Genomic DNA, 20373 nt, shown 5'->3' on the forward strand with positions numbered 1-20373 from the left:
TGGCAACCAGTTTTAGTGTACCCCGCCTACTACCTGAAGACAGCTGGGATAGTCTCCAGAACGCCTTTGACCCATGTGAAAATAAGCGGCTTGGATAATGTATAGTTGGATAATAAGTCTTTACACTTGGCACAGATTTGATTGGCTCGATTAGATCGGGAGATACTTTGCATTTGATCCTTGTTATTTTATATTCCCCAATGCATTATGATGGGAGTCATTTATATGGGAATTTGGTCCCAATCCATCTTGAATAATAGGGCTGACTATACAGTACTGTAATTAAATTATTAAAATGGATATTGGTCTTTTTTTTTAATCAAATCTGTGATCTTATCATTCTTTTGAACTAGCCTGCATGGTCTCCAAAATTCATATCGCACAAAGCTTTGGAAAAGGTCAAATTTAATTTTTCTTCATTATTCTACAATATAATCTTAAAGCAGTGGTGTCAAACTCATTTTATCTTGTGGGCCACAAAGAGGAAAATCTATTTCCAAAAAATATCATAGTATGAATTTATATCACTTTAAAACAGCAACTTCATTATTATTCTTTTTATGCTGTCCAAAATCGTACAAGCACAACATCACTATTAATCTTAAAACATTAACATCACTATTAATCATAAAACATTTCAAGTTGATAATTTATTGAAAAAAATCAGCTCATTTTTATACTTTACAATAAAAAACTAAAAATCATCTCGCGGGCCGGATTTAACCATTGGCCCGCGAGCCATATGTTTGAGACAGATGTTTTGTAATCATTAAAAGGTTTTAATAACAATTTCCAACAGTAATAATAATAATAATAATAATAATAATAATAATAATAATAATAATAATAATAATAATAATAATACACAATGAATAGATGAGTATTGCAGTACACGTAGACGGTCGCGCGGGGTCGCCTCTCAAGTGCGCCAACTGTCGACTGCTTTCTCTTTTGGTTCTTCTCCGCATTCTCCTTCTCATCCCGCCCGGCCGCCGACAGTCTGCTCCCGGCGCACACACCCTGCAACCCGCCACTGAACGAAGCTCATCTCCTCTCTTCCAACAACAGCAGGTAAGACGCCACATTTGTGCTTATGCACATTTTCTTCTATATATACATGTATTTGCTTAAATATACATTATTGATGTGCACTGCCAGGAATAGTAACACTATTTTTTTTTTTTTTTTTTTTTACACGGGACTCGCGTTGCATCCCGTTTGCCTTCAGCGGACAAAATATTAGGTACCACTTCAGGCACATACCCTGATGAGGACCTTTAAAAAAAACTGAGTATTATTTTGACTATTGTAATACACGATGTTATTTATATTTTTTGATCATTCAAGCAACTGTATGGATTAAAATATAAGGAATAGCTGTCGACTAAAAAAATAAAAAAACACCCATATACATTTGGTCTACGCTCAATTTCAATTTTGAAACTGCATTATAAACCACTGTAAACATTCTCAAAGCATTATTATATTGACAATGACTGTTATAATATTTTGACGCCGTGTGTGGAGATACATTTGGTGCAAAAGTAACAGAAAAGGCAGTAAATTTCATTACTAATAACAACATGTTCAACAACAACAGTCACTTTCAATCTAAATGATACTTCTTCTGACGGTCACTTTAATGTTAATAGTTTTTCCTGCTTTATTATTTTTATTTTATATGCACACAAACTCCTCCATGTGAGTGAAATATAGTATATCTATCTAGCCTGTCTGTCTGTCCATCTATCTATCTATCTATCTATCTATCTATCTATCTATCTATCTATCTATCTATCTATCTATCTATCTATCTATCTATCTATCTATCTATCTATCTATCTATCTATCTATCTATCTATCTATCTATCTATCTATCTATCTATCTATCTATCTATCTATCTATCTATCTATCTATCTATCTATCTATCTATCTATCTATCTATCTATCTATCTATCTATCTGTCTGCTTGTCTGTCTGTGTTTTTAGGTTATTAAGGCCTTTAGGGGGGTATTGAAATGCTTATGCTTATTTGCTCAACATAAAAAGAATCATAATACCATTGTTACTTTAATATGCCATCATAAAACTGTCATATTTGTAAAAGCAGTTTGAATGAAAAAAATGAACACAAATACAACTAGCAAAGTACAAAACAAAACAATGAAAACGTGTCTCTCAAATCAATTGTACCCATTGAAATGAACCATAATTCATTTGCCTTCATATTCAAGAATAAGGTGTACCTAATGAAGTTTGTGTTTACCCTTTAGGTGTGTAGTAGTGCGTGTAACCTTTTTCCATTAAGGAATTTTGCGCACATATAGTGTGTCAGCATTCCTGAGCGCGCATGTTGTGCATACTTGTTATCGAGTGTATGTCTACTTTGTGTTGTGTGCGTTTCATTCCCTGACCCGGCCTCCCCGTCCCAGAGCACAAAAGCATGTGAATGGCGACAGAAAGCGTTCGAGTTGTCCAGGAGGTGCGGGAGGAGGAAGAAGAGAAGGCGGTCCAGTCAGAGCTCCCGTCACGCAGTCAGAGCCACATCCAATTCCCACCCCGCCTTCTGACACACACCCGCAGCCTCAGCCACACGCACTTCAACACGTCCTCACAAAAGAAGCGCACCTGTCGCCTCACACACAGCCTCTCCGCCATGGTCCGCGGGGAGAATGGCGCCCAGGGGGGCTTGGCTGCGGCGGGGAAGATGCTCAAGCCCACCGAGACGCTGTTAGATGCCAAGGTTCCCCAGCAGGTAAAAACACCTCAAGCTTTTGAAATTTCCTCAGGTGGTTTGGATGACGAAAACTATTGACCCTGTAATGTGAAAGGATTTCATTCTACGTCATATTTTTCATCTATTACAAGATTTTATATTAAGATTGTATATTGCATTATATGCGGTTGCTGGAAATGTGACAAGGCTGAGAACTATGTAGCACTCATTAGAGGAGATATAGCATTTAATACTTGCACTGCAAATCCAGTACAAATGGATCTTTGACGTTTATAGCCGTCAAAGGCAGTGAATGAGTTCAATTATTTTTCAAGGTTTCTTTTTTTTTGTTGCTGTTATTGAGGGACTGGGATTCGTTGCCTCTCTCCAACTAAATAAAAACTGTAGCATCATTTCATCAGTGGTTTCAACATGCAGTTAGCCAGCTAAACCCACACCACCAAAAAATACACCTTCCTTTTAGAGATGTATCGGTATCGGCTGCTTTAGCGCGCCTTGTTGTTGAGTGGAAGTGTGCATGTCACACAGAATAAAAGTTGCATGTGGACCAGGAATTTGGGATGGTGTGAACACTGGAAGCTTTAAATTGAAATGTGATGCATTTTCACACAAACTCAGGTAAAAAACAGTAATCTGATTCTACATAACACGTGGAGGTTATGTCTCATATACATATATATATATATATATATATATATATACATATATATATATATATATATATATATATATATATATATACACACATACATGATTACTGAGATGTTAATACTCTTCCTTGTGGTGCGCCAAATTTAGAAAACACAGTTTAAGTGTTGCACAATCGTTGTTTTCAGTCCAATGTCCCATTTGTTGCAGTGTGAGGCTACTAGATTGGTTGTGTTTGTTCCTGTTCACGTGCCTTCCGTTTCTAGTCATCAATGACTTACCTTTGACATGACTCACATAATCTGCCATCATCATCCTTACTCGTGCTGTTATTCTTCAATATTTTTTTACTCATTTTCCTGAGTGCCTCATTCCAGTTGTTTCTTTTCCTGTGCATCAAGTCAGTCTGTAATTTTTAGACTAAAAATCTGACATATATATATATATATATATATATATATATATATATATATATATATATATATATATATATATATATATATATATATATATATATATATATATATATATATATATATATATATATATATATATATATATATGTATTGTACGTATATTATCGTTCATTCAGCTCAGCACGTGTATATATATGCATCACATATATTTGTTACATATATACATGTATACATATGTAAAGATGTATCTAACAAATACCAGTGATATGCATATCTATATGGTGGTACTATTTGCATAGTTGACACATGCTGAAAGCTGCAGTTTTTTGTTGTAAATAACATTAGGCGGGACATCCTGTTTATCCCCTTTGATGATAGCGGGAGAGTTAAGAAGGAAAGAATAAGGAAGAATACAGAGAGAAAGAGTGATAGAAGAGTTCACAGCATATTTTTGCACATCATCAGTGGCGTGAAGCCGGCGAAAACACTTTGATTTCCTCTCCAATTAGCCGTAATTGCAGTGAAAGCCTCAGCCTTTACTTACCTCTGACCCCACTCGTCTCGAGATGGAATAATTACACGCCTCCCTCCTGGTAATTGTTGCTCCTCGGGCCCTTCATGTTTTGACAGGGCGGCGGTAATAACTGCATTTCACTTTGAGATGTGGTCACTTTGTTGGTATTTGAGTTTTGGGTTGTACGTATGGGCCCTATTATTCAGCACTTAAGTTGGCCTCAACTTCAACGGGTAACATAAAACAATTCATTTTTAGCATAACAAAATACAGGTTCAGCTTGAGTAAAGATGTTTGACCTACGCAAAAATATTTGATACCGTATTTGTTTCACTCTTGACGTTCATATGCAAAAATGCAACATTGTCACATGTGCATGAAACATTTTCTGAACGCACAAAAACACAATATTTGATCTAAACTGGAAAATGGATGACCTGCATTCTCGGAGGCTCAATGCTTCTTTGACATTTTCAAAAATCATTTATGCTATTATTCCTCTGAGAATTCAAAGACTTCCTCATTTACAAACCGAACTGTAGATTGTGCATATAATTTTACCTCTTGTAACCATGCAGAGGCGTTTTTGGATTGCTCATCATTTCATTAGTGTCTTTCTGGGAAGTAAGGAGTGTACAAATATATTTTTAAGAACATTTCCCCATCCATTATTCAAGGTGACGCATGGTGGAAGTTTTGAATATAGAAACACAGTACGCAGGAAATTGCATCAAACATGATTTGTTATGATATTTTGAAAGTGCAATCATTAATAATTGCTTCGTAGTGTCAAGTAATCAATAGTACCTTTGGAGTTTATCACACAATGTACTGATCATCGTGAGTAAAATAGAGTCTTTGGTGCTCTATGAATGCCTTCTTAAAATAAAAATAAACAGAGCAAATAGAATAAATCAATAGACACTTCACCGCCGTGTTATTTACATGGTGTCTCTCCGCACCATCATCATTTTCACTTCCGCAACCTCAGCCCGACCCAAGCATTCTAAAACATTTATAGCTTTAAATATGGATGCTTGGTACTTACTGGCAAAACCAAATCCCCCAAACCGTGGGCACACTTGCAAATAGAATATGCTAATTGCACTCTCCAGTAGTGAACCGTAAATGTTCCTGACTATAAACTCGTCAGAACTTTGCAGAGGCTGTGAAAGTGGAAATATAATATCTCCGTCACACTTGATTTTTTTTTTGGGGGGGGGTACATAAAATTAGCGTAATGTAATAATTATGTGAATTTGAAATGAGTTTGTCGTTGTTTTTCTTCCTCTATTTCCTGTTAGACCGACCTTAATCAGAAGCTATCGGTGTGCAACAAGCTGTGTTTCGCCATTGGCGCCGTCCCCAAAGAGGTTGCGGCCAGTGCCACCGCCTTCTTTCTGCAGATTTACCTGCTGGATGTTGCTCAGGTCAGCCACAATTTCAGCGTAACAGCTTGAGGATAACAATACCATCCTATCAAAAATATTGTCCCGTCACAGATCAACGCCTTCCAGGCCTCAATGGTGCTGTTTATCGGAAAGGCCTGGGGGGCTGTGGTAGATCCTGTCGTGGGCTTCTTCATCAACAAGACCAAGTGGACCAGGATCGGTAGACTCATGCCGTGGTGAGCCCCGCTCTGCCATACATGTAAATGCCACACTATTACCTCCTACAGGGAGCTTATGTCTGCGCAGGAGTAGAGAACTCCAGCTCCTCGAGAGCCGTATCCTGTACGGAAAAAAGCCTGTTTTTATTTTTCTCTCATCCTCAAGCTCTGTGGAAGCCTGATAATGATCCTGATCATTTTAACTCAGGAGTGTTGAAAGTGAGAGACATCGAAAACAGGTCGGATATGGCTCTTGACGAACTGGATTTCTCTTTTTTTAGCAAGGTGACATGTATTAATAAAAATATAGATTCACAGTAGTACACTGTAATTAACCCATTCACAGCCAATTGACAGCTATTAATATATTCAGGAATAGGCTAATTAGAATATATAAACTATGAAAACTAAATCATATGTAGAACCAGCTTAAAGTTTAGTAGACATTGTCGAAGGTTACCAGGCAGTGTCCATTTGACACAATCATAAGTCCCCCATGCAGCCCTGTATGTACACCAGTTTGTTTGTTTTTGTTTTTTTAAGCCAAGTACAACTTATCCAGTGCAAGGCATTTTGGGGGAAAAAACAGAACAAAAATACTTCAAATAAGTTGCCATTCATGTGTTTTCAGGGCATACACATTACTGCCCCATTTGGCAATAGAAAATGAGATATAGGTCGAAAAGGTTAAAAATGTGTTAAAGGCACTGTCTTCTGTACTATCCTTTAAACATTTTGACTGATAATAATTGTAGGTTCTAATGGTGCAGGGTACTCAACAGAATGTCACAAACCCAGTTGAAAAGCAAAGTTTGGAGGACAAAGTCATAACTGCCCCAAACGGCCCCACACTTGGCTGTTTCGCTGATATAAAGGAATAGTAAATTGTAATGGTGCAGAATCAAAACCACCCAGACAAGCTGAAAATTCTGACAAAAATTGCATCTGCCACACAAACCAAGAAACTGAATGACCACAGGCTGAACGCACACAAACAGGTTTAGCAGCAATGGGAAATTAGAGGCGAATTACCCGACAACTCAGACATGTTAATATCCACATATTAAATTAGTTCAACGTTTAGAAATATAAAAAGTAACTATTAACCTGTGTTTTTACTCAGACATGTCAGCTAAACTCCTCCGCCTGTGGCTAATGGCGTTTTAATTACGCTTTTCCCGACACGCCCTGCCCTTTGCCGCTGCATTTACGTAACGCTTCATTTCAACTTTGGGCAACGTCCACCATCACCAGGGCCTTTTTTTTCCCCACTTTAGCACTCTGGATTTACTGTCGCTTGTACTGTCGCCGCGATGGACTTAAGAACCGGGCTGCTGAGTGTAAAGCAGCTGCTGTAATTACATAGACACACTTTTATGCCGCTTGTGCATTATAGGCCTTAGATCACACACATACCGTAGACGCAGATCAGGCTTGGAGGACATCCAAGAAACAGTAGCAGACTGAAGTTGAGGCCCTCTTTAACCACCTTGCCTGATTTGGGAGAATGTGGGTGAGTTTGTTTCCGGAGTCTGCTGCGGTGTGTGCGGCATATTTTGATAGGCCTTAACGGGTTTGTCGTTGATGGAAATCTTCCCACACAGAAAGTGCATTTCCCCCCTTTTGCTCATCCCGTCAACCAGTCGCCGGAAATAGACAAGCGCATGTTGTGATTGTAATGTTTTTTTTAAAAGAAGCATGAAACAAGTGTAAAAAGAAGTTAGCCACTGTTTCATACAAAAACTAACAAAAATGACCTACATCCAAGCAAAAATTTGAGATACTGTTCAATGCCAGAACTCAATTAATTTTAGGAGCAGCAGTTTGGCACCTATTTGTCACGTCGTGGCATGGCGGCGTGGGGCGGTGGAGGGAAAGGGACTCAAAAACGCAGGAGGACGGAAAGGGTGTGCACGAACAAAAATGCTCTTTTAATAATAAAACAAGGCAGGAAAAGCAGAAGACAAAAACTTGACAAAGTAGCAAAATAAATGAGGAACGAAATATAACTCACGAGACTTAATTCAGACGACGGGGAAGAATTGAGGGCGAGTACAGCGGCACAGGGAACACGAATTGAATATATCGGTGGGGCGAGAGGTACAACAATCCGACGAAGGTAACGGAAGGACGGTGGTTTAAATACACGAAAACTAATTACAGAAAACACACTACAGCTGGACGGGGACAAGAGGGAGGGGTACCGGATTGGCTAACACGTGAGGAGCGGGGGCGCACGGACAACAGGTGGATGAGAGAAAACTAACAAGACAGAAAAAAAGGCAGACGCAGGGAAACCAACACGAATGAATCAGACGAAATGAACCAAAAACTACCTAAACTAAATCCAAAAACCCGAAAAACCCAGACAGAACCTGACACTATTGAAAAATTCTGGAAAAAGTACATTTATTGCAACTCCTAGTTAAACTTTACACATCCATACATTTTCTGTCGCCTGATGGTGCCTATCCCAGCTGTCTCTGAACTGGTTGCCAGCCAATTGCAGGGCTTGCAGAACTGAACAATCATTTACACACTCTATCACACTTAAGGACAATTTAGAGCACAGGTGTCAAACTCAAGGACCAGGGGGCCAGATCAGCCCCGCCACATCATTCTGTGTGGCCTGCGATATGCTAATTATGACTTCAAAGTTACCTGGCTAAAATGCCAAATTTGGAAGTTGTCTTCAAGTTTTACAAATTTTGGGGGAAACAAGATTTTTGTTGTTGTTACTAAAATTCCTTTTGAACGGTTTTTAGCTGCCTCTGATTTCAAAATGAGCAAATGTGTGATGAATATACCTAAAATGTATTTGACCATTCATAATTTGATTTATTTGACCGGCTCTCCAACAGAAACTATTAACTACAATGTGGCCCATAATATAAATAAGTTTGACACCCCTGATTAAGAGTGTCCAATTCACTTACCATGCTTGTTTTTGGAATGTGGGAAGAAGCCAAAGTGCCCAGAGAGATCCTGAACGTGCTCGGAAGAACATGCAAACTCCACACAGGAAGGCCGGAGCAACGTGGATTAGAAATTGGGTCCCCGAACTGTGAGGCGGACGTGCTAACCACTGCTCACTGAGCCACCTAGTTAAAGTTTACTGTCATGGTAAACCACATTTGTCAAACTCAGACAGAAACTGTAACTACAATGTGGCCCGTGATAAAAATGTTTGACAAATGCACCTTGCGTATTTAAAATAATCACATAGCTTTCCCTTTAGTTCGAGTTTTTACCAGAAACAGGCTATGGAATAGCATGCCTGTAACAGTGTTATGTTTTAAGAAACATATACAGTGGGCCCCCATGTTACGAGATTAATCTGTTCTGCAGTTGGGCTCGTAAGGCGCATGGCGGGCAATCCAAACCTATGTTAAATAGCTAATGCATTTAGAACCCCAGGTAAAAACATCAAAATTGGTCATACATATTAAAAATTGGTACCAAAATTGCTACGTATATATAATACACATGTATACAATCAGAAAACATCATAAATACAAAATATAGAAAGGGTTTATTTACCTTTTGAGTGGCGCTTGTTTTGCCCATATTCCCTAATAAGTGTTATCTCCAGCATAATTTCCATTCAAATCATCTTCTTACTTCTCTCTTTAACATTCCTAGCAATCTTGGGACCCATGGCTAACCCTTTCATTTTTGAATTAAGCAGTAAAATGCTCTATAAATATGGTTTTGTAACCACTCGCAATAGAATAAAGCTTTACCATTCGGCCATTTTGAAACAAGTGAGTCCGACTAATAGCGGACCAGCATCTCCGTCATGTGACAGCAACAGAAAATAAGTGCAATTACCTAAAAACAACTGCAGGTGGAGACAAAACAACACAAATACAGCCAACCCCCTAGGGTCATGACAGTTGTTTTTGTCGCAAAGCCGGTAAACTAACGTAAAGGGGGACCAAATAACTCAGTATTCCACATCGCAACATGAAAAAAACATAAGCCAGGGATGCTGTAACACGGAGGTCCACTGTGTTTGAACACAAAATATGCATCATCACATTTAGACAGACAACAAAGACAATTGTAGTAACCCACTCAAAAGGAATCTTTGAACTACCAGAGGTTTCAAATCCGGGTTCAGAAAGTAAAGTAAACAGACTAAGAGGCATTTTTTTTTTTTTTTTACTTGTAAAAAATCAAGCCGTAAAAGTTCTTAAACTTTAGGTGTACCCTCAAGTAGCCGTTATGTTACCTTTAAATCCCCTCTGTTCCTTTGCTTCCCATCCAATTAACTCAATTCAAATAAGCATGATTATATTTTTATCAGTGAATGTTTTTGTGTGCCACCTTGCTACACATTATCATTCGTGAACCCTTTCATGGCCCACTGGTGGATCCCCCCACCCTTCCTCTAATATTGTGCCGCACCAGCGTTGTGCGGCATCTTTTGTTACCCTAAACAATCAGGAGGAGAGTGGAGCAACACAGCCGGACGCTACTAGAAACCACTCGGGCTCTCACTCTTCATTATTCCTGTTTCAGCGTCATGGGGTCAGAGGTTGCTTGTTGTGTTTTTGGGCGCAGTCACTCAAATACCTTCACATTTTTTCCTCTTTCACAATTAAAGTGTTCCTGGATGATACAATGAAAACATGTTGGTGTTTTTACTAGCAACAAAATTTAGGATGACTTCAATCCATGCTTGGTGGGTTTTGGAACGTTTGGAAGAACGAGCCCATCAGACACAGTTATTGGTAAAATGTAAAATAATAACAAATTAAATTAATGTTTAAATTTGCCCTTTAGGTCAATGACAAAAAAGCAAAGCAACAAAAAAAATGAGGAATAAAAATTTAAACTTGCATTATTTTTCTTACTCCAGTTACAGGTTTGCCCCGCCCCTTTGTCGCTAGGCAGAACTTGTAGGGCTCATTCATAACTGTCCCATAGACCAATGACAAAAAAAATCCCAAAGATCAGATGTAGGTTTTTTTTTTTTTTTTTACAAGGGGTACAGCTACTGAGTTAGGCCTATGCAAATGTATGTATTATACAACAAGGCTTAGTTTAACTAAAGTGACCTCATTTTGATGTTACATAATGGATTAAAGCACACAGTTTGATTGACAGCTGTGGTTTAAATGGCATCCCAAACCCTTTTTCATTCCCCTACAGGATGCTGGGTAGCACGCCATTTCTGGTGGTGTCCTACTTCTACCTCTGGTATGTGCCTCCTTTCATTACTGGGAGGTTCATATGGTACCTTGGCTTCTATTGCCTCTACCAGACCCTCATCACAGTGAGTACCATTCTTGCAATATGTACTGTTTCCACCAGCACAAAAGTACTGTATGTACTGTGTAACCTACCCAACTGCAAAAATTAACAAAGGTAAAGTTCCTACCTGACCAAATTAATACCCGCACCTCACATGCATATTTTGTATTGGTATTGTTGTTTGATAATCAAAATCTATTTTTATTCAATTACGATTCAAGTCGACCCACACCCTTTTTTTACTTCAATTTAGGTGAATTTTACAATAGCGGTTTAAGTCCCCGGACTTTAGTGGTTACACATATCATGGCTGTCCAATTAAAACACATGGTGTGTGTTTATTAAATTAAATTACGAGACTTTTAAACACATTTCTTCATCGTACATCAAATAACATACTGTTGCGGTTATGGAGGGAGAGGGTGGGGTGGAAACGAGACAAGTACGAGGCAATGCATGCGCGCATAGACGCAAATGCTAAAACTAATGTTGCAACAATAAAAAAAAAAAAAAAAAAAAAAAAAAATATATATATATATATATATATATATATATATAAAATCATTTTAAGCCTTGTAAATGACATGATATTACTTATTTCATATTCAAATTAATTTCATTCAAACACAGATATGTGCAGAAAATTGGTCTGGTTTTGAGTCATGAGTCAACCCCCCCCAATACAATATACAATATGAACATGAGGAAAAAAAAAAACTTGACTTGTACGTGGAGAACTACAATAATCCATGCAATTATTGGTATATATATATATATATATATATATATATATATATATATATATATATATATATATATATATATATATATATATATATATATATATATATATATATATATATATATATATGGATCCTTCTGACACATGTACAATCCAATGAAAAAATGAGAAAATTGCCACCTCACTGTTAAAGGCACCTTCTTCTTCAGTGCAATGTCATAAAACTACAATGTCCCATTTTAGCCTCACCAACTCACGGCATAAATGTCAGTTTTCATAGGATAAAAGTTGAAGGTGAAAGTTGACAGGAGGAGTAATCACGTTGGGGAATTTCCCTCTTTGTGAAGACGTCAGACAGTAGAGCCCAGGGGCTTTTGGGGCACCGCTTCCCTCTCAAAGGGAAAGTGTAGCTATTCCTGGCGCCTTTTGTCATCATGCACCATTCATCTCCATTTGGCCTGTAATAGCGTGCTTTGGCGCATAAGTATAGCTTAGTGTTTGTGGCCCATCAGAATGAATCGCATACCATCGTGAATATCCTTCACAATCAAAAGGGCTCTTATGATGACATTTAAAAATTATCACCATATTTGTTGCCCTGCCAGATTGTAAATAGAGGCTCTCGCTGATAAAATATAATTTATGACCCATTAAAATAAACAGAGTTCTTGATTTGACATACAGTAGTAGGAGAATATGATTAGGATTATTGTGATTTTGTGATCTTTATAACTGACTTTATAACTTTATCAGAGTTGTAATTTTTTTTTTCTTTCCCCGCTAGTGCTACCACGTGCCTTATTCTGCTCTCACCATGTTCCTGAGTACAGACCAGCGGGAGCGAGACTCAGCCACTGCCTACCGTAAGTTCTTTCTTCGCACAACTTGTCAAATCATTTGTGATCATCTGGGAATGACGGAATGATTTTTTTTCTCCACTTAGGGATGACTCTGGAGGTGTTGGGCACCCTGGCTGGCGCCGCCATCCAGGGTCAGATCGTGGCTAGTGCCCACAGACTCAAACACTGCCAGGGACACAACGCCACCACTAATGCATTCAACAAGAGTGGGGGGGCGGAGGTGGTCCGGAGTTTGGTGCGCTCTGAGGAATACCTGTCACATGCTGTAAGGAAAAATAACATTCCAGAACTAAAGAATCCAGTTTGTGTTGAAATTGTGTGTGAACGCATTGCGATCGTTGAATGTACAAAGTGACATTGAAGTTACATTTGATTTCTTAAACTACTATCATATACATTTGCGGTTGTGTAGTATGAAGAAATTGATGATTGCCTTGGTTCATTGATTCCTTCTACACTATAGCGTTGCAGTGATCCATTTGACATCCAATTTGTCAAAAACTGCTTATAGTCAGCATTTGCTTTTCACTGGACAGCAAGAATAAACGTTTTCGATGCTCTTCTGTTACCAAAATCAATGGACTGCTTGCTCTTAGAGTAAAGTTGCTATCATTTGGCTGACTTAAAGAAGCAGAAACACGTGCAGGCAGTTTGTGTCAGTAATATTAGTGTTTGTGTGGCACTACAGGGCGGAAAAGTAACGTGATAGGTCACATGTTGGGATTTGGGTTTTTGGCCGCTGCTATTTGGGCCTGGCTTGTTCTTTCCGACACATTTTGGGTGAAGCCTCCTCGTGGTTTGGGCAAATGCAAATAATGACAGTGGGAAAGGGAAGCAAACAAATGTACTAAACAGGAGAGGTGCTATATTTGGCATCTGACTTGTGGTCCCCAGTTTGCTCAGAAGTGTTTTCTGCAAGGGGAAAGTAACACACCACACCACAACTAGCCAAAAATGCAGCGGGATGGAGTAGGATGTTTTTTTTTTTCCCCAAGACTTTATAATGATTAATGAGGAAATGACAATGTTTTGCTTTTTTTTCTGATTGCAGAAGGAAGTTTACATGATCGCTGCTGGTGTCATTGGGGGAATCTTCTTGGTTTGCACTGTGGTCATGTTTTTGGGAGTCAAAGAGAAAGATGGTGAGGCCTTCACCTGCAACTCACTAACTAATCCTAGAAAAACAATGAAAGGGATACTAAATTTATTTCGCTTATTAATTCAACAATAATGATGTTTTTTGTCAACAAATAATTTTACGTTTTTCATGTCTAATTAATACATTTGAACACACATTCTTCCACTTGCTGTCGACTGAGAATTGCATCACATGTGCTTGAGGCCAATCACGGCTCAGCCTGTGAACATCACACAACCAAATGTAGAAAGCAGGTGAGTCGTGATTGGGTGTTACCTGACACTTGAGCTCATGTGATGTGGAAAAAAAATCGTTTAAATGTTTTAATTGTATACAAAAACAAAGGTATCACATAAATTGTAGATGGCGGCATGGTGGCAGGGTGGTTAGCATGACCTTGGTGTGCTTCCGGCTTTGGTCCTCCTGTGTGGAGTTTGCATGCTCTCCCCATACCTGCATTGGTTTTCTCCTACATTTCTCCCACCAAAAAACATGCATGATAATTATGTATGTTAGACGCTCCGAATTACTCTTAGGTGAGTTTGTGAGTGTGATTGGTCGTTTGTGTGCCCTGCAATTGGCTGGCAACCATTTCACGGTGTGCCCCACCCAGTGCCCTAAGACAGTTGGAATAGGCACCAGCAAGCGTGTGAGCCTTGTGCGGACAAACGGCTAAGAAAATTGACGGATAAATTGTTGACAAAATGTAAAATTTTTACTGCTGAAAATGTCTAAATAAGTTTAGTATCTCTCTAAATTACCAGCTAACTTAAAAAAAAAAATACATATATATATATACAGTCGAACCTCTACATAGTGAACTTCAAGGGTCCGAGGAGAGAAGTTCACTATGAAGAGAGATTCACTTTATAGAGGTTTTCCTAAAATGTTCAGAATTCATTGATGAAATATGTGAGTAATTTTTTAATAAATATGTAAATAATTTTATATACGTTTTTTTAAAAATAAATATGTAAATAAATGTACATTAAACAACTTAAGTTGTTTAAACACTAAAATCTAATGCGGTAAAACTAATGTAAAAACATTTTACATTGAACAAAACTCTTTATTATTATTCAACAATAGTTAATGAATACAGTATATGATCATAATAAAACATGATCAGTGCATGTCATCAGCGCGGAGAAAGTAACTGTCAATACGAGGTTGCACGGTATGCCTCCACTCGCACACTTCCGAATTATGTCGCACTTCTCCTCCAACGACAAAGGCTTTCGCTTCCGACTTATAGATCTAGCATCCATACTTTTCACGGCAGATTCCGACATCTTAGAATTTTCGGAGGGATGACCACCGGAGAAACGCGTGCGCAGTGGACGGCGGACGAAGTGAAAATGCAAGAGAAAGTCGCGGCGCGCGAGAGCGGCTAGGCAGGGAGGAAATCCCGACACTTGCGCCCAATTTTACAACTTCACAATTTTCGATAAGTTCAGATATTCACAATATAGAGGTAGATGCTGTCAAGGGACTGACTAATAGCATCACTATGAAGAGATTATTCACTATGTGGAGTTTCACTATGAGGAGGTTTTACATACACGTCAAATATAGCTGTTTTGCAAGGGACCGTAAAGATTCGTTCACTATGAAGAGAGATTCACTTTGTAGAGGTTCACTATATAGAGGTTCGACTGTATATATATTTAGCTGACTGACTATGTGACTAATGTACACTACCAATATGCTAAGCAGCTAAGGAAATATTAAGTAGAAAAATAACTTAGCCACTAACTAGGTAGTTCATCAATATTACTACTGCCTGGTGGAGCTCAAAAATAACATTTAACTATTTACCTAGCTAATTAAGTAGCTAACGAGAAGCTCTCATTGCATACTTTAGTGTTTTGTGGGGTTAAACATAAAAGAATGAAAATCGTGGTTTGTATATACAGATATGAGAAAAAGCAGAAGCTCAGAGATGAGTAGAATCTTGAAAGCAAAGTTGTGTTTATCATCAGAAGTACTGTATATATCGTACCGTATATTTAGAGAACAAGCTCAGTGGTAGTATGGTAGTCTGCGGTACATCCTGGTGGTTTAGTCAAGCATCAAATGAAGGCAAACATTTCAAGGAAGTCACCTTGAAACTCTTCTGGCGCTTTCTGTATGACATGAAAAGCACTTTATTTATGAAGGAAAATGTTATATCAAGCCACAAAAGCTTTACATTTGGACTTAAATGGCAGTATTTTGCTTCAACAGACTACTTTCTTGTGTAAATGTGACATGTTGGCATTGAAGCATAATACTTAGTTTCAAACTTGTATTATTTGTGTACAAAGGCCAATGGGTGACACAAATGTAGGATTTTGCCCCAAAATTCTATACGGTATTTCTAAAAAAAAAGTTTAAATACATTTGGTTTTCTCATTCTGTCTAGATCCATATGCACCCAAGACAGAGAAGCAGATTCCGTTCCACCGCGGCTTCATCATGGTGATGCGTCACGGGCCGTACCTCATCCTCACTGCCGCCTTCCTCTTCATCCTGGTGGCCATTCAGGTAAAAAAAACCCGCCAGCCCGATCGATGCTAATGGTTCCCGGCCCGGTTGGCAGATCAATGAGTCCCGCTTTCTATTTCTGTTACGTTTTGTGTGGTCGGCCGCCATCTAGTGTGACTCCTTGTTATTTGTTGCGTGCAGCTGGTGCAGAACAATTTTGTCCTATTCTGCACGTACGCGGCTGACCTGAGGGAACACTTCCAGAATATTGTTCTAACCATCCTGGTGAGTTGGCACTTTCACTTTGAGCTCATGGATCGTATATTTATTTGCACATACAGGCTTGCTTTCTCACAAAAATCATGCATTGTAGTCGCAAACTTGCAAAAAAAAAAAAGCCAATGATTGACACTGAGCATGTTGACATTTTCATTTTGGGCGTTTTGCCGGAAAGTGTCTATTACAATCTTGTTTATTCTTCTCCAAATGGGCCTTGGCAGATATTTGACCTCCTCCTTGTTGAATAAAATTGGGTGAAGAAAACAGCCAAATATAGTGTAACTAGGGATATGATGTTTGATTTGAGGTTTTGATTATGTTTTTTTTTTTTTATGTATTTACTGTTTACAAAACTGATTTTCAAACTCCTTGGCTTCACTCCGGCAGAGTTTATCAGTTCTGGTCTGTGAGTGTTACATACTCTATGAAACACAAAACACTATGTGTCATTCATCCAAGGGGCATACTGTACATCTTTTATCTACAGCAACATCATTCACAAATTCATCCTAAAGTTATTATTTTGGCATGTTACCAGCATTGTTTTTGCATTTCATATTTGCATGTACAGTATGTATCCGGGGGTTCTTAGTTATACAGGAAATCATTTGCACATTTTTTAGTTGCTACTTTTGTATTTTGTACAGGGCTACACAGTATGTGTCTCATAACTGTTACCCATGCCCTGCCGTGTATCTTAAATAATTGTTGTGATCAAATTATCGTCTTCCTAAGTTTATACTTCATAGTGGTTCATTTTGGTATTTTTGATGCTTTATACATATGTACGGTATTTCACAATTGGCACATGTGTTACCAGTTGTTTTGTCTGTGGAGTCACAGACCTTTTAAAAGGAAATTTTCCAAGGATCCCCACTGCAAATGTTTGCATAACAGAAAAAAAATAATTTAATGGCACACTGTGTAAGTCTTAGACCGTTTTTCATTAAGAATGAATACATTAAATAATATAAATTTCATAAACTTGCAAATACTTGTGTTCTAAATGACCAACATTATGTTTTAAATATAATCGTAGGTCTAGTTATCATGAAATTATATTACATGGGGGGTGGCACTTCTCTGGAGGCTGCCATCTTTGCTATAGTTACGGACAATGGTAAATGCTGCACCTGCAGCACCTCTTGCTGTCCGTAATGAAAAACGCTCTAAACCTTTACAGTGCCCCTTTAAGCCAAACATTAAGTGCCCTTTTTATTTCGCAACATGTTCAATTTGAAAAGTATTGATGGAATAATTGTATATATGTGTAATATATATACAATACAAGTATATTTGTTACTTTTTTCAGCTGTACTGCAGTTTTTGAAATGTTAGGGTTGCTGCAGACATCAGCAAATCTAATTGAAGGCTTTTTAATCCAGTGGCAGGGGCATTATGTTTTATTTTCAAATTGAGAGCAAATTAATTGGAACATAAGGCAACTCGTTGCTAAATTGTGTTATAGTTACTCATTTGCAAAATGTAATATGCCTTTATTTTGTAAAGTCTATCATAAACATGCATTGTCATCAGTGAGGCATTTTTGGCATCAGCGAGGTAACAACACTGTAGTTACCTGTGTGTTTTAGTTATTTTCTAATATGTCTTTGTTGCGTGCGCTCAGGTTTCTGCAGTAATAAGCATCCCTTTGTGGCAGTGGTTCCTGCAGAAGTTTGGAAAGAAGACAGCAGCGTTTTGCGGCATCACGGTGAGTCATAGCTTCTTGCAGAATGGTTAGAATGAGCATTAATGCAACTATTTGGAAGTGGTGGGGGCCATCTTGTGGCAACTTTCAGCACGTGATATAAAAGACTAATTTGAGGATCTTGTCTCTCCAGTGGATCATGCCCTTTACCATGATGCTGGTGTTTATCCCCAACGTCGTGGTGGCGTACGTGGTTGCCGTGTCCTCCGGACTCAGCGTGGCGGCTTCGCTCCTTCTGCCCTGGTGAGACTTGTCATGTTGTGTAATACCTCCGCCAAGGCTGCAATTTTGACAACAAATGTGACAACAGGTCAATGCTTCCTGACGTGGTGGATGACTTCCGGCTGGCCAACCCGTACTGCAAAGGCCATGAGGCCATCTTCTACTCCTTCTACGTTTTCTTCACCAAGTTTGCCACCGCTGTCTCACTGGGCGTGTCCACTTTGTTCCTGCAGTAAGTTGCCACCAGTTCACATCAAGTTTAAGATCTGACCACGGATGAATGCGGTGTGGCACTGCCCGCTTACAAACAATGTCTCAGAATTTTATGCCTAAACACACACAGGAAGTCAATGATGTTGGTTTGAAGCAACCAATTTACGGTCGTTTTGGCGTGGAAACACTCTGCAATACGAAAGTCGAAAGATTTTCATGATTAGACCTGGAAACTAACCTTGGATGTCAGCCATTTTGGTTTGCTTAAACTTGATGTTTTTGTTTGTGCTTAGGTTTGCAGGGTACGACAACGGTGCCTGCAAGCAGCCGGTGGCTGTGGTTTACACGCTCAAATTGCTCATCGGCGCCGCCCCAGTGGCCTTGATCATCACGGGCCTCATGATCTTGCTATTGTACCCCATTACAGAAAAAGTGCGACTGCGTAATAAGCTACACCTGGATGAACTGCGGTGAGTCAGAAATTTTTCTTAGCAACATGAAATTTGGGAGGCGTGTATCACAAGGAGACCGTAAAAAAATGTCTCAAGGCACCGTTTTAAAAAAATGTTGCCATTTTGGTTTGAAGTTAGGGCGATTCTTGGAGCATGGCAGCAATTAAACTATTGTTTGTATTACAGAAAACAAAGCAGTATTTCCAGAGGTTCAGATGACATGGCCGTGATGTGACGTGAAAAAATAATTCTGCACACCGGACATGTATTCCAGCGATGCATGCTGGGAAATTGATGGTATTGGTGTATATTACACTGGGACTTGATTTGTTTTTACCTGTGAACATTTTTTGTTTCAACTTGTACTGTATAGCCATTCTATAATAACAGGAATATTTATACAAATGAATGTATTTCAGGGTTTTATTTTCCCCTTTTTCCTTGCTGTGTCTAGTTGCATTGCAACATTGTTATTTATTATTTATGAATCATGTGATAAAATGGTGACAAGGTAGGGGTTGATGTGTTATTTTTTTAAAGAATAAAATAGAGACGAGGACAGTAAAGAAAAAGCCCCAACGCTATGAAAAATGTCTATTTTTTTTCAAGATATTTCTGATCTGTACCGTTCTACTTCCTTGTTCGTTGTTTCCTCCATAGCTAGGATGTAATATTAAACCTGCTCAAAAGGGATTCTTTTTTTAAATTTAAAGTTAATTGGCAGACAATCGGCATGGATTTATTACAAAATGTGAACAACCGATGTGATGCTGAGACAATCGGATTGTGAGGTGTACAGATATGGATAATTGAGATTGTGTACATGCCAATCTGATGAATAATCGGATGCCAAGATCCCTACAATAAAACCTCCCTTCACAATTTTTATTTTCTGTGTCATTCTTGGGTGTGAATGAATGTGACGAGGCTCTGCACGACAGAGTCCTATTTTGTGACATATTGTAGTGATATTCACGTGTATATTTGCTAGTGACTTAAGTTATCCCCTACACGTGTAAACACTGAAATCTGATTTTAAAAAAAATATTTTAAAAAGTGTATGTGCTAGAAGACAGCGCAGAGCAGCTAAGAGACGCGCCCGCCAAATA

General features: G+C 38.6%; 1 protein-coding gene across 1 annotated transcript; it reads left to right on the forward strand.

Moving 5' to 3' along the window:
- The first annotated feature begins 962 nt into the window (after window positions 1–962).
- mfsd2b (MFSD2 lysolipid transporter B, sphingolipid) lies at window positions 963–20152 on the forward strand. The gene is made up of 15 exons (XM_088403035.1): window positions 963–1071; window positions 2434–2756; window positions 5621–5746; window positions 5819–5943; window positions 11083–11206; window positions 12711–12789; window positions 12870–13051; window positions 13838–13928; window positions 16329–16450; window positions 16592–16675; window positions 18297–18380; window positions 18511–18620; window positions 18688–18831; window positions 19106–19282; window positions 19451–20152. The coding sequence occupies exons 2-15, from the start codon at window positions 2451–2453 to the stop codon at window positions 19497–19499; spliced, it is 1803 nt and encodes a 600-aa protein (XP_088259161.1). The 5' UTR covers window positions 963–1071; window positions 2434–2450; the 3' UTR covers window positions 19500–20152.
- Window positions 20153–20373: the final 221 nt, after the last annotated feature.

The sequence above is a fragment of the Hippichthys cyanospilos genome, chromosome 20 (genome assembly GCF_059441005.1).
Source record: "Hippichthys cyanospilos isolate Australia breed blue-spotted pipefish chromosome 20, RoL_Hcya_1.0, whole genome shotgun sequence".
NCBI classification, from domain to species: Eukaryota; Metazoa; Chordata; class Actinopteri; order Syngnathiformes; family Syngnathidae; genus Hippichthys; species Hippichthys cyanospilos.